The sequence below is a fragment of the Balaenoptera borealis genome, assembly GCF_965194805.1.
Source record: "Balaenoptera borealis genome assembly, chromosome: 14".
Lineage (NCBI taxonomy): Eukaryota > Metazoa > Chordata > Mammalia > Artiodactyla > Balaenopteridae > Balaenoptera > Balaenoptera borealis.
Window position 1 is genome coordinate 39654523 of NC_138875.1, and position 15494 is coordinate 39670016.

The 15494-nt window shown below is 38.4% G+C and overlaps 1 protein-coding gene across 17 annotated transcripts in view; it reads right to left on the reverse strand.

The window, feature by feature from the left end:
- KIAA1328 overlaps positions 1-15494 on the reverse strand; it is a 382354-nt gene that overhangs the window by 61855 nt on the left and 305005 nt on the right. For all 17 annotated transcript variants that reach the window (XM_082354295.1, XM_082354286.1, XM_082354294.1 and 14 more), the window contains one exon: positions 7006-7114. In XM_082354295.1, the coding sequence (XP_082210421.1) occupies positions 7006-7114 (109 nt within the window). The remainder of the gene's footprint in view (positions 1-7005; positions 7115-15494) is intronic.

Sequence of the window (15494 nt, forward strand, 5' to 3'; positions counted from 1 at the left end):
CTTGACAAGATTCCTCAAACTGAATTCATTTCTTGGAATTATGCTGTGTCTTTATTATTCCTACTTAGCCTATTTGTTTCTGTTTTCTTAATTTACACACTCTATAAACAGTGTGTGCAAGAGGAATGGATGATTATATTAATGGTTTTTAACAGTGGGAATTATTACAGTAACACCCCAAAATCATGGCTTAATTAAAAGGAACGTCTTTTCATCAAACACCTAAAAATTTCCATGCATTCAACTGTTCTTGGTAGTAATGCACCTGCCAGCAGGGAATTTCAATTTATCAACCTAGCTTCAATAAAAATCCTTTTGAATGGCTGGACTTTTCATCCTCCTGATATGGAAGACAGGTGTATTTATAACTTCATATTTTCTTTTACATATTCAACCAATTCTTTTCTGAAGTTTTTGGATTATCCCTTTTTATTGTCATCATTTATGTGCAATATATCATTCAATTTTGTTTTTATTTTGTTATTTGCAATATACACAAAATGGAAAAGTTATAGTAAATGGCACTTTGATTGTGTGTAGTGTGTAAACTATTATTCGGAGGGCATATAAAGCTAAAATGATAGTTCTTGGCCTAGAAGCCCACACTTTTGGAAATCATTTTGAAAAAAACCTAAGAAGAAAATCTATCTAATACTTTGAAAATGAATTTTAATAGTCATTAAAAAGAGCTTTACAATGATACGTGATTTGTATGAACATATATTGTGAAAGGACATAGCTGAACTTGCCCAACACAAGATCTGATACATAATAGGCATTCAGTGAATAGTAGCCAGTATTGCCACATGTGGTCACCACTCATGTGCTCTATTGTATAGCAGCAGTGAGTTCTGCTGTTCAAACCTACCACATAAACCCAAGTAGTGCCTGTAAACAGGCTCTAGTTTGAGGTTTGGGATTTTAGTTTAGTTCCTCTTTCTCCACCTTGGAAGGATAACACATTATGTGCTAGGCACATGAGGGGATCTGGTTAAGTTCTAAAAATATTTGTGTGAATGTACAGGTGAGAAAAAAGTCTGATTTCTTAAAAAAGGATTTTGTTACAGTTAGGATTCTGGGCACAAGTGCAAGAAAGCATTGCAATTTGGCTGTTGTGTGTAATAGAAACACAGCACTTCCTCTTCTGTGTAAGACTAAGTTTCTTCCTATCAAGTTATAAAAACAAATTCTAACTCTTAAAGTAAGTTTGTCAGATTCCTACTCTAAATCAGAATTTTATAGGCTTAGTGCCTACACCTCAGAACAAAATTCAAGTTTCACACAGTGTGAGAAAATGAAAAAACACTGAAATTTGGGATCAGAAGAAAGAAAGAAAGAAGTAAAAGACATCCAAATAGTTAAGAAGTAAAATTATCTCTTCGAATGACATGGTTTTATATGTAGGAAACCCTAAAGACTCCACACACACAAAAAACCTGTTAGAACTAATAAATGAATTTGGTGAAGCTGCAGGATACAAAATCAAGATACAAAAATCAGTTGTGTCTCTTTACACCAACAATGATCTACCAGAAAAGGAAATCAAGAAAAAAATCTCATTTATGATAGCATAAGAAAGAATAAAATACTTGGGAATAAATTTAATCAAGGAGGTGAAAGATTTGTACACTGAAAACTATAAAACATTGAAGAAAAGAACTGAAAAAGACACAAGTTAATAGAAAGATATCCTGTGTTCATCGATTAAAATAATTAAAATTGTTAAAATAGCCATACTACCCAAAGTGATATACAGATTCAATGTAATCTCTGACAAAATTCCAATGAAATTTTTTGTAGAAATAGAAAAAACAACCTTAAAATTCATATGGAACCACAAAAGACTCCGAATAGCCAAAGCAATCTTGAGAAAGAAGAACAAAGTTGGAGGAATCACACTTCTTGATTTCAAATTATATTACAAACAGTATGGTACTGGCATAAAAAAAAGACACATAGACTCATTGGAGAGAGTCAAGTGCCCAGAAATAAACCCAAGCATAAATGGTCAGTTGATTTTCAACAAGGGTGTCAAGATATGTAATCGGGAAAGGATAACCTCTTCAATAAATAGGACAGCATGTGGGAAAACTGAATATCCACATGCAAAAGAATGAAACTGGACCCTCATCTTACACTATACACAAAAAGCAACTCAAGATGGATTAAAGACTGAAATGTAAGACCAGAGACTATAAAACTCCTAGAAGAAAACACAGGGAAAAAGCTCCTGACATTAGCCTTCAAAATGATTTTTTGGATGTGACACCAAAAGCTCAAGCAACAAAAGCAAAAATAAACCAGTGGGACTACATCAAATAAAAAAGCTTCTGCACCGCAAAGGAAACATTCAACAAAGTGAAATAGCAACCTACAGATTGGGATTAAAATATCTGCAAGCTATACATCTGATAAGGGGTTAATATCCAAAATATATAAGGAACTCTTACAACTCAACAGCAAAAAGCAAACAGTCTGATGAAAAAATGGGCAAAGGACCTGAATAGACATTTTCCCAAAGAAGACATAGAAAAACACTGTCTTCAAGACAGAGAGAAGTTTAAGTTTTAGATTGCAGGGCACTTGGATCCTTCCAGCCTGGGTTGGCAGAGTGTGGTCTCAGGTTTCCAATATTCTGAGCCTGGGTCCCTCAATCTCAAACTCAGTGGGCAAGGAGTCTCCACAAGCCACCTTCAAGTCAGCCGTGTGTGAACAGTTGCCTGTGAGCATGACTGTGCATTGGGAATTGCTCTATAGAAAGCTCGGCAAGGTGGAAACTTACAGCAAAATTTTCAGAACACATTAAGCATATGGTCTGACAGCAAAGGAACAAGGTCTTAAAAAAAAAAGAACAAATTAAGCTATTATTTTTTAAAAGTTCCCCAAATAAGCTATTAAGTCCTTCAAAGCACATACACAAATATTTTCCAACCTCCCTCAACAAAAAACAAGCTCTACAAAATCATCCCTCTTGACATAGCTCAAAAAACAAACCAAACAAAGTAAAACAAAAACCTTCAACTTGGTGTTGTAATAAAAACTAATCTTCCTGAAAAAACCTAGAGTAGTGAGGTGAACAGTACTTCCTAGAAATAGGCTAACTACAGTTCCAGTTCCAAAAATTCACTAATTGGGCATGATTTGGTGAGATCAGTCTTTCTCTCTTCACATCTCACAGGGAAAAATAAAAAAAGAGGTCAAGAGTACCAGTCTTAACTCTTACGAGTCAGGAAAGAACAGAGAGAAGGAGCCTTAGTAACCTTTTACTTCAGGGACCGAGCGTGCAAGCCTGCTGCTGTAGGCCTGGTATTTGCCTCTGTCTATCAGTTTGGAAGGAATCATTACTGCGTTGTCATAAGACTGCGAGATAGAAACTCCACCAGTATTTTAAAAAGTGACAAGATATCTGTTTCACTGAACAATCCCAGAAGATAGTCTTCATTTTAATATAAAATGTTTCAGATTTACATACCTGAATAGAAAAAAGACACCAACATATAAAAAATACACTGCATGCAATAGACTTTTCTCCTTGGTCAAATTTGAAATAAAAGATTTGAAGATCCAAAGCTACATTAATGCAAATAACTGCCTGTTGCAAGTATACTTTTTGATTAAATTGGCATACATCAAGCACAATTAGAAAGGTTATTTATAATAAAGAAATACATAATTCTGCATCTTAATGGGGATGCCAATTACAGCTGATGGTTGTTAATTAACGTTAACTTCTTTTGCTCTGGGTCTCAGATATTTCTTATATGGTCTGTATGCTGGCAACGGACACAACTAATTCTGCAAGGTACAAAAGGGTTAATTCTCAGCAACATTTGTGCTCATAACAAATTCATTGGTAACTTGCCCAGCTCTGCCTCCACATTGGAGACCTGAGGATCAAGTAGAATTGGTAAACTCTGACTCAGTGTCATGGCAGGAAAGGTATTTGTTCAACCTTCTGGGCAAAGGCACACCTACCCACCAGGTGTTCAGAATGACGGAGAAAAGCCCCTCCAGTTCTCTCTCCTGGCGGAATGGTCTGTGGGTGTTGCCTGTTCCAGGCAAGCAGGAATGCAAGGCATTGTTTAGTTCAGTGGTGCCACCCTCCTGTACTGAGATGCCCACTGTGCTTACTTTCTTGGACAACTCAGGGGTGGGTGATCAGTATTGGAGGCCAGAAGTAAGATGGAAAGAGAGAAGCACTGCAGCTCTCAGCACAGAAAACTATTATAAAGCCCTCTTTGCTTGTGCTGTAAATTACATATTTATTTTGTTAGCATGAGATAGATGAATATTTCCACATACAAAGGTGCCCTGCTAAAATCAGGATAAGTGATATTAATGTCCTCTGGTCAGTATTATTGAACCTCGAAAGCAATAAACTTTATGCATCAATAAATATTACATTTGCAACATAATTAACATTCCTTTACTGTCTCTAGCACTTATTACACATTGTAACCGCAAGTCTACAATACATTATTCACATTTGGGGTGTCATCAAGTGATGGATTGCTGTAGGAGAGGTTGTCCTTTAAATAAATCAACAAATAAAAATGCAAATGTTAACATTTTCAGCCACAACTTCTCCCATCTTGAATGGGGAATGAAAATTTCACATTACATTGACACGCAGCAGAGAGAACAATTAACAACGTACACTGTGAATGAGAAAGATGACTTTGCCAAGCTAGGTTTTATCACCTGCACATGGACCCATATGGGACTCTTCTAGATGCTAGCACTTTTCAGAGAACAAAGGAAAACCTGTTGCCCACCAGCATCTGTCCCATCCCCATCCTTTTCTGCAGGTCTTGAAAATTCTTGGAATTTAGGGTAGACAGGGAAAGAACTTTTATTCTTGTTCTCCTCAGTAATTTCAAAGGTTTCTTGGGATGAAGAACAACAGGCTTTCCTCTTGCATTAAGAGTTTATATGTAAAAGCAGTCTATAAAAAATGCCTTTTCTACACTTTGAAATAAAAATAATTCAAATAATCTTGATTCTGAAGTGTGGAAAGCAACCACTGTGCCTTCCTGGTAACTGATTTTCATAGTACTGAATCTTTTTTTTCAACTCTGCACTTTGTATAATAGACCTATAATATGCCATCAAGCACTTCTAAGGATAAAATCTGGTGTGTTACACATTGTTTTGTTTAGCCAAATGCTCATTATTTAAGAAGCTTCTGAGAATCTGTATTTAGCTGAGCTGCAGCATTAAGAACTAATAGATAGAGAATCCTTTTTTTAAGGTCTGTAGATACGAGTCTTCACAGCGATTTTAACCTGGGCTTGTAAAACTCTACAAAGTTGATATGGTCATTTCAGAAAATGTGTGCTGAGGATGTACTATAAAACCCTTACTGGGGAAACATTTTATTCTTCTTTTTCATGCTTTTCTCTAAACTGAAGTGCAATCATCAAAAACACATTAGAGGGCTTCCCTGGTGGCGCAGTGGTTGAGAGTCTGCCTGCCAATGCAGGGGACACGGGTTCGAGCCCTGGTCTGGGAAGATCCCACATGCCGCGGAGCAACTGGGCCTGTGAACCACAACTACTGAGCCTGCGCGTCTGGAGCCTGTGCTCCGCGACAAGAGAGGCCGCGACAGTGAGAGGCCCGTGCACCGCGATGAAGAGTGGCCCCAGCTCGCCGCAACTAGAGAAAGCCCTCGCACAGAAACGAAGACCCAACACAGCCAAAAATAAATAAATAAATAAATAAAAATTAAAAAAAAAAAAACACATTAGAGTAGTGTTAAAGATCTCATTGAAGATCTTAGTGTCAAAGATAGGAAAATTCATTAAGTTTGAAAATCCAGATTGTCTTTCCTCTTTACCTATAACTCCTCCAAAGAAATCCCTCAAGGTGAGCTAGGATGGATCCTCTCTGAGCACAAGCATTCATCCACAATGTTAAGTGGTCCAAGGTGGAAGCCCCATCAACCTTTCAGAACCACAACTCACTGTAGGTCTTTGGCAAAATGCCATGCATGGTAGCATTAAAAATAAAAGAAAGGAATAATGGACAAAGAATGTGGTAAACTAGTTAAATTTTCTTTTGACTGTGGGTGGCTTCCAAAATAGGGACGTTGTCATTGTCAACTATTATAATATTTAAGATCATGGGCTTTGGAGTCCGAAATGCTGGCTCTACCTCTTACTAGCTATGTGACCTTAGGCAAGTCACTCAATCTCTCTGAACCTTAGTTTCCTGATTTTTAAAATGAGGATGATAGTAGTACCACCTCATAAGGCTGTGATGAATATTAAATCAGATAATGTGTACAAAGGGCTGGGCACATAGTAGATGCTTAATAGATGATAGCCATTATTATTAGCCTCTGTGTTGAGTCATTTCCCAAAAGTTCTTTAAAATTAAGTCTTAAAATATACATTTATCTGATAAGATGCTAGGAATTTAAGTGCTCAAACAATCATATCCCCAAGGAAACATAAACCAAGCCCTTTTGTTGTTGATGTTTATATATTCAGCCTTAAATGCATAATATGGGAGTTGGCTTATTAGATATGATAAATTTTAGTAACGTATTTCTTTTCCTGACTCCAGAAAAGGCTGATCAAAGTATTAACTCCTCAAATGTCTCTGGTATAAGTAAATGTTGACAGTCATTTAACTGTAGTACAAAACCCACTACAGTTTTCAATATCAATGAATTCAGTTAGTTAAGCTTATAGTCCAAGTGTATAACCATTCCATAATAAGTTGGGAAGGACCTGCTGCTAAACAGATTTTTCGATGAAAGGCAGGATTAGCTTTGTGTTTCTGTGGAAATCCTTGTCAATTGTCATTACCAATTAAGGAAAAGCATGCATAAAGGAAAGGGCTCCATGAGTTCAACCTGGTCATATCTAGATGCTTCCGAATAAGGGCCTCTCTCTTGAGTAGGAGGCATTAACAATTGTCAAGATTTTTCAATACTTATTAAATAACTGAAAAAAGGTTCTTATCTGCAGAATATTAAAACAAAGATTCCCTGAAACTTACCGGGGGGTGTCATGTTGCAATGATGCTGTGGTTGCGATTATAAGCTCCTTTTGGCTTCCTGCTGTCATAGGAGATGTGGACGCATCTTTTCTAACTTCTGCCATTGTCCCTGCATGAACAGTAAAGGAAATAATTTGGGCATTTAATAAAAGGAAAAGTCTATTCTGAGTAATATATTCGTATAGGAATCCCCAAGCTTTAGAAGCAAGCCATTTTCCCCCATGAAATGAAACAATGGCAGATGGAAAACTCGGTGAGTTGTTTTGGTTTTGTAAACATCAGTGATCCATAATATCTTATTTTTTAAAAAGTGCATTTGTGGGCTTCCCTGGTGGCGCAGTGGTTGAGAATCTGCCTGCCAATGCAGGGCACACGGGTTCGAGCCCTGGTCTGGGAAGATCCCACATGCCACGGAGCAACTGGGCCCGTGAGCCACAATTACTGAGCCTGCGCGTCTGGAGCCTGTGCTCCGCAACAAGAGAGGCCGCGACGGTGAGAGGCCCGCGCACCGCGATGAAGAGTGGTCCCCACTTGCCGCAACTAGAGAAAGCTCTCGCACAGAAACGAAGACTCAACACAGTCATAAATAAATAAATAAATAAATAAAAGAACGTGAATTTCTAAAAAAAAAAAGTGCATTTGTGCAATAACAGACTAACTAGAGATTTTGTTTTTAAACCTGATGGCCTATCAAAGTCCTGCTGATTTGGGTTTATTGTAAAAATGCCCAAGGAGGTAGATTGCTTTATTTTGTTCCTTTTAACTATCAATATCATAAGAAAAGTTCTTTCCTCTCTTTGACAAAATTGATAATTCCAGCACTTTGTACTTCTACACCCTCCAAATTAAATTGATCCTAACCCCAGAACTTTCAAGGTAGACATAAATCTTGACTATTTCTTTTAAAGAACTCAACATGTAAGATGTTAAACAAGTAAGATGCAAAAACAAGTAAGATGCTCAACTAACCATTCTAGGGCTGATTTGGCCTTTGTTCCTTTCTAGCAAGAAATGTTTAGTTGATAATTACTTTCCTCTTCTAGAGTGCTCAAGACTAAGATGGCATGGACAGAAAGACCTTTTGTTTTTGTTTTATAATTATTATTATTTCTAATAATAATAAATTTCTCCTCCTCCTTTTTTAAAAAAAAATTAACAAAATTGCCAACCTTTTATTTATTAAAAATACAATAAGGCTTTTTCACTTATCAAATTCTCATGTTACAGCTGGAAGAGACCTTGGACATCATCTCATCCTACTTCTTATTTGATAGATGCTTTTTGTAGGACGAGCTCTCAGTAATGTTTTATTTTTTATTTTTAAAAAAATTTTTATTGGAGTATAGTTGATTTACAATGTTGTGTTAGTTTCTGCTGTACAGCAAAGTGAATCAGTTATACATATACATATATCGACTCTTTTTTAGATTATTTTCCCATACAGGTCATTACCGAGTACTGAGAAGAGTTCCCTGTGTTACACAGTATGTCCTTATTAGTTATCTATTTTATATATAGTAGTGTGTCTATGTCAATCCCAATCTCCCAATTTATCCCTCTCCCCTGCCTCCCCACTTTCCCCCTGGTAACCATAAGTTTGTTTTCTACATCTGTGACTCTGTTTCTGTTTTGTAAGTAAGTTCATTTGTACCATTTTTTTAGATTCCACATATAAGCGATATATGATATTTGTCTTTCTCTTTCTGACTTGCTTCACTCAGTATGACAGTCTCTGGGTGCATCCGTGTTGTGGCAAATGGCATTGTTTCATTCTTTTTTATGGCTGAGTAATATTCCATTGTATATATGTACCACTTCTTCTTTATCCATTCCTCTGTCAATGGACATTTAGGTTGCTTCCATGACCTGGCTATTGTAAACAGTGCTGCAATGAACACTGGGGTGCATGTATCCTTTTGAATTATGGTTTTCTCAGGGTATATGCCCAGTAGTGGGATTGCTGGGTCGTATGGTAGTTCTATTTTTAGCTTTTTAAGGAACATCCATACTGTTCTCCACAGTGGGTGTATCAAGTTACATTCCCACCAATAGCGCAAGAGGGTTCCCTTTTCTCCACACCCTCTCCAGCATTGGTTATTTGCAGACATTTTGATGATGGCCATTCTGACTGGTGTGAGGTGATGTATCATTGTAGTTTTGATTTGCATTTCTCTAATAATTAGCAGTGGTGAGCAGATTTTCATGTGCTTTTTGGCCATCTATATGTCTTCTTTGGAGAAATGTCTATTTAGGTCTTCTGCCCATTTTATGATTGGCTTGTTTGTATTTTGATAACAAGCTGCATGAGCAGTTTGTGTATTTTGGAGATTAATCCCTGGTCAGTTGCTTCATTTGCAAATATTTTCTCACATGTTGTGGGTTGTCTTTTCGTTCTGTTGATGGTTTCCTTTGGCGTGCAAAAGCTTTTAAGTTTAATCAGGTCCCATTCATTTATTTTTGTTTTTATTTTCATTACTCTAGGAGGTGGATCAAAAAAGATATTGCTGCGATTTATGTCAGAGAGTGTTCTGCCTATGTTTTCCTCTAAGAGTTTTATAGTATCTGGCCTTACATTTAGGTCTTTAATCCATTTTATTTTTGTGTATGCTGTTACGGAGTGTTCTAACTTCATTCTTTTACATGTAGCTGTCCAGTTTTCCCAGCACCACTTACTGAAGAGACTATCTTTTCTCCATTGTATGTCCTTGCCTCCTTTGTCATAGATTAGGTGACTGTAGGTGCATGGGTTTATCTCTGGACTTTCTACCCTGTTCCATTGATCTATATTTCTGCTTTTGTGCCAGTACCATACTGTTTTGATTACTGTAGCTTTGTAGTGTAGTCTGAAGTCAGGGAGCCTGATTCCTCCACCTCCGTTTTTCTTTCTCAAGATTGCTTTGACTATTCAGGGTCTTTTCTGTTTCCACACAAATGTAAAATTTTTTATTCTAATTCTGTGAAAAATGCCATTGGTAATTTGATAGGGATTACATTGAATCTGGAGATTGCTTTGGGTAGTCTAGTCATTTTCACAATATTGATTCTTCCAATCCAAGAACATGGTATATCTCTCCATCTGTTAGTGTCACCTTTAATTTTTTTTTCATCAGTACCTTATAATTTTCTGAGTACAGGTCTTTTGCCTCTTTAGGGAGGTTTATTCCTAGGTATTTTATTCTTTTGGATGCAATGGTAAATGAGATTGTTTCCTTAATTTCTCTTTCTGATCTTTCATTGTTAGTGTATAGGAATGCAAGAGATTTCTTGTATTAATTTTGTATCCTGCAATTTTACCAAATTCACTGACGAGCTCTAGTAGTTTTCTGGTGCCATCTTTAGGATTTTCTATGTATAGTATCATGCTATATGCAAACAGTGACAGTTTCACTTCTTCTTTTCCAATTTGTGTCCCTTTTATTTCTTTTTCTTCTCTGATTGCTGTGGCTAGGACATTCAGAACTATGTTGAATAAATGTGCCGAGAGTGGACATCCTTGTCTTTTTCCTGATCTTAGAGGAAATGCTTTCAGTTTTTCACCATTGAGAATGATGTTTGCTGTGGGTTTGTTGTATATGACCTTTATTATGTTGAGGTAGGTTCCCTCTATGCTTGCTTTCTGGAGATTTTTTATCATAAGTGGGTGTTGAATTTTGTCAAAAGCTTTTTCTGCATCTATTGAGATGATCATATGGTTTTTATTCTTCAGTTTGTTAATGTGGTGTATCACATTGATTGATTTATGTATATTGAAGAAACCTTGCATCCTTGGGATAAATCTCACTTGATCATGGTGTATGACCCTTTTAAGGTGTTGTTGGATTTGGTTTGCTAGTATTTTGTTGAGGATTTTTGCGTCTATTTTCATCAGTGATATTGGTATGTAATTTTCCTTTTTTGTGATATCTTTGTCTGGTTTTAGTATCAGGGTGATGGTGGCCTCACAGAATGAGCTTGGGAGTGTTCCTTCCTCTGCAATTTTTGGGAAGAGTTTCAGAAGGATAGGTGTTAACTCTTCTCTAAATGTTTGACAGAATTTACCTGTGAAGCCATCTGGTCCTGGACTTTTGTTTGTTGAAAGTTTTTAAATCACAGTGTCAATTTCAGTAGTTGTGATTGGTCTGTTCTTATTTTTTATTTCTTCCTGGTTCAGTCTTGGAAGGCTGTACCTTTCTAAAAATTTGTCCATTTCTTCTAGGTTGTCCATTTTACTGGCATATAGTTGCTTGTAGTAGTTTCTTATGATCCTTTGTATTTCTGTGATGTCAGTTGTAACTTCTCCTTTCTCATTTCTAATTTTATTGATTTGACTCCTCCTCTGCCTTTTTTCTTGATGAGTCTGGCTAAAGGTTTATCAATTTTCTTTGTCTTCTCAAAGAACCAGCTTTTAGTTTCATTGATCTTTGCTATTGCTTTCTTCACCTCTATTTCATTTATTTCTGCTCTGATCTTTATGATTTCTTTCCTTCTACTAACTTTGGGTTTTGTTTGTTCTTCTTCCTCTAGTTGCTTTAGGTGTAAGGTTAGGTGGTTTATTTGAGATTTTTCTTGTTTCCTGAGGTAAGATTGTATTGCTATAAACTTCCCTCTTAGAACTGCTTTTGCTGCATCCCACAGGTTTTGGATCATCATGTTTTTGTTGTCATTTGTCTCTAGGTATTTTTTGATTTCCTCTTTGATTTCTTCAGTGATCCATTGGTTGTTTAGTAACACATTGTTTAGCCTCCATGTGTTTGTGTTTTTTACAGTTTTTTTTTCCTGTAATTGATTTCTAATCTCATAGCATTGTGGTTAGAAAAGATGCTTGAAATGATTTCAATTTTCTTAAATTTACCAAGCCTTGATTTGTGACCCATGATGTGGTCTATTCTGGAGAATGTTCCATGTACACTTGAGAAGAAAGTGTATTCTGTTGTTTTTGGATGGAATGTCCTATAAATATCAATTAAGTCTCTGGTCTAATGTATCATTTAAGGCTTGTGTTTCCTTACTTATTTTCTGTTTGGATGATCTGTCCATTGGTGTAATTGGGGTGTTAAAGTCCCCCAATATTACTGTGTTATTGTCAATTTCCCTTTTTATGGCTGTTAGCATTTGCCTTATATATTGAAGTTCTCCTATGTGGGTTCATATATATTTAAAGTTGTTATATCTTCTTCATGGATTGATCCCTTGATCATTATGTAGTGTCCTTCATTGTCGTCTCTAATTTAAAATTCTATTTTGTCACATATGAGTATTGCTACTCCAGCTTTATTTTGATTTCCATTTGCGTGGAATATCTTTTTCTATCCCTTCACTTTCAGTCTGTATGTGCCTCTAGGTCTGAAGTGGATCTCTTGTAGACAGCATATATATGGGTCTTGTTTTTGTATCCACTCAGCCAGTCTGTCTTTGGTTGGAGCATTTAATCCATTTACATTTAAGGTAATTATTGATATGTATGTTCCTATTGCCATTTTCTTAATTGTCTTGGGTTTGTTTTTGTAGGTCTTTTTTCTTCCCTTCCTCTTTTGTTCTCTTCTCTTGTGGTTTGATGACCATCTTTAGTATTGTGTTTGGGTTGCTTTTTCTTTTGTGTGTGTGTTACCTATTGTAGTTTTCTGGTTTGCACTTCCCATGAGCTTTTGAAATAGCAGTCTATATATATACAAGGTTGTTTTAAGTTGCTGGTCTCTTCATTTCAAATGCAATTCCCATTTCCTGCATTTGTACTCTCCTCTTCTCATGGTTGCTGGTTTAGATATCATATTTGTGTGTGGATGATTTCCTACTTTTACTGTATTTTTGCCTCTACCAGTGAGCTTTCCCATTTGTGATTTTCTTATTTCTAGATGTGGCCTCTTTATTTCCTCCCTGCCTAGAGAAGTTCCTTTAGCATTTGTTGTAAAGCTGGTTTGGTGGTGCTGAATTCTCTTAGCTGTTGCTTGCCTGTGAAGCTTTTGATTTCTCTGTTGAATCTGAATGAGAGCCTTGCTGGGTAGAGTATTCTTGGTTGCAGGTTTTTCCCTTTCATCACTTTAAATATATTGTGCCACTCCCTTCTGGCCTGCAGAGTTTCTGCTGAAAAGTCAGCTGATAACCTTATGGGGATTCCCTTGTATGTTATTTGTTGCTTTTTCCTTGTTGCTTTTAATATTTTTCCTTTGTATTTAATTTTTGTCAGTTTGATTAATATAATACAATATAATATTATAATTAATATATAATCTCAGGCCCTTTCTCTTTCTCTTCTTCTTCTGGGACCCCTATAATGTGAATATTGGCGAGTTTAATGTTGTCCCAGAGGTCTCTTAGACTGTCTTCATTTCTTTTCATTTGCTTTTCTTTATTCTGTTTTGCAGAAGTGATTTCCACCACTCTGTCTTCCAGCTCACTTATTCGTTCTTCTGCCTCAGTCATTCTGCTATTGATTCCTTCTAGTATATTTTTCATTTCAGTTGTTGTGTTGTTCATCTCTGTTTGTTTGTTCTTTAGATCTTCTATCTCTTTGTTAAACATTTCTTGTATCTTCTCAGTCTGTGTCTCCATTCTTTTTCCGAGATTTCGGATCATCTTTACTACCATTACTCTGAATTCTTTTTCAGGTAGATTGCCTACCTCCTCTTCATTTAGTTGTTGTTGTAGGTTCTTTATCTTGCTTCTTTGTCTGCAACATATTTCTTTGTCATCTCATTTTGTCTAACTTACTGTGTTTGTGGTCTCCTTTCTGCAGGCTGCAGGACTGTAATTCCTCTTGCTTCTAGTGTCTGCCCCCTGGTGGGTAAGGTTGGTCCAGGGGCTTGTGAAGGCTTCCTGGTGGGAGGGAATGGTGCCTGCCCTTTTGTGGGTCAAGTTGGGTCTTGTCCCTCTGGTGGGCAAGGCCATGTTGGGGGGTGTGTTTTGGGATGGCTGCAGGCTTAGTACGACTTTAGGCAGCCTGTCTGCTGATGGGTGGGGCTGTGTTCCTGTCTTGCTGGTTGTTCGGCCTGAGGCATTCCAGCACTGGAACCTGTAGGCTGTTGGGTGGGGCTAGGCCTTGGTGCTGAAATGGGGACCTCTGGGAGAGCTCATGCTCTGGGCCCCCTGCTACTAGTGTCCTCGACCCCATGTGAGCTACAGCCAACCCCTGCCTCCTCACAAGACCCTCCAAGACCCCTAGGTAGGTCTAGCCAGGCTCCTATGGAGGTACTGCTTTGTGCTGGGTCCCAGTGCATTTGACACCTCGTGTGTGCCCTCCAAGAGTAGAGTCTCCATTTCCCCCAGCCCTGTGGAGCTCCTACACTCAAGCCCCAATGGCCTTCAAGGCTAAATGCTCTGGGGGTTCTTCCTCCCAATCCCAGACCCTTAGACTCTCTTGGAGGGCTATTTTTATATGGGAACGTCCCTGTGTAGCCTGCGTGGGTTTAAGATATATATATATATATATATATATATATATATATATATATATATATATATATGTATTTTTTGTTTCTTTGTTTGTTTTGGTGCAAGGGCTGTTTTTAGTATGGATGTCTGCTCCCTCTTTCCTCAGTGTATGCTGGACGTTATCCCCTTGATAGGGGTTTGACTGGTGTTGTGGTGACTAGAGCCTGCCCTGGGTATTGAGTAGGGCCTCCCCTTTGTTCTGTGGTTGTCGGGGTGGGGTCTGCTCCCTAGTTGGAGTAGAGACCCCAGATTTGTTTCTTAGCTGTGTTTCTGATCTGTGATGCGAGGTAGGTGGGATTGGAGCAGTCCCACTGGGAGAGAAGGCACTGAGTATTCCTCCTCTGGAGCTGTTCACCTGTGAGCATGCTATGTTGTGTCACCTTTCACCTGTTGTGTGAGCTCACAAGTTACTCTGTTATTGGCACTGCTCTCAGCCCCATCTTAACTGTGGGTATGCTGGCAGTTGGCCCTGGTGTCTCTCAGGCGTTGTTTTTACCAGGCCACCAACATAGATACACTGAAGTCATGTCCCAAGATTGCGGTAATCCTGGATCTGGACCCACTGTGGGCGCTATGGGGGTAGCTCTGACTCTGACCTGGACCAACCCCCGCATGTACATGCCCACAAAGTCCACACCTGCTAAAGCCAGACCCATCTCAGTTGCAGAAGCACTTGTTGTCTGTTCAGACGTTCCGCAGGCGCTGAGTTTACCAAGCCAGTTGCAGGGGTTTAATCTGTGGTTTGTGCAGGTAAAAGGAGAGATTTCAGCTCTTCTTCCTTAGTCACACAGCCCCTGGGGCTCAGCTTTGGTTTCAGCCCCACCTTTGCATGTGGGCCATCCATAGGCATCTGCTCCCTGCCCAGTCGAGGGGGTGGAGGCGGTGACCGGGGATGCACTGGCATGCTTTGGTGGGAGGGGGCAGAGGTGGCGACTGACGGGGATGTGCGAACCCACTCCAGCAGGAACCCCTCCTAGTGCCTCTGGGGGCGGGGGCCAGAGGGCGGGGAGAGAGGCTGTCATGGTGGCCCTGCCCTTCACATGTCACTCAACAATGGCGCTTCACTTCCATGGTGGTCTGGG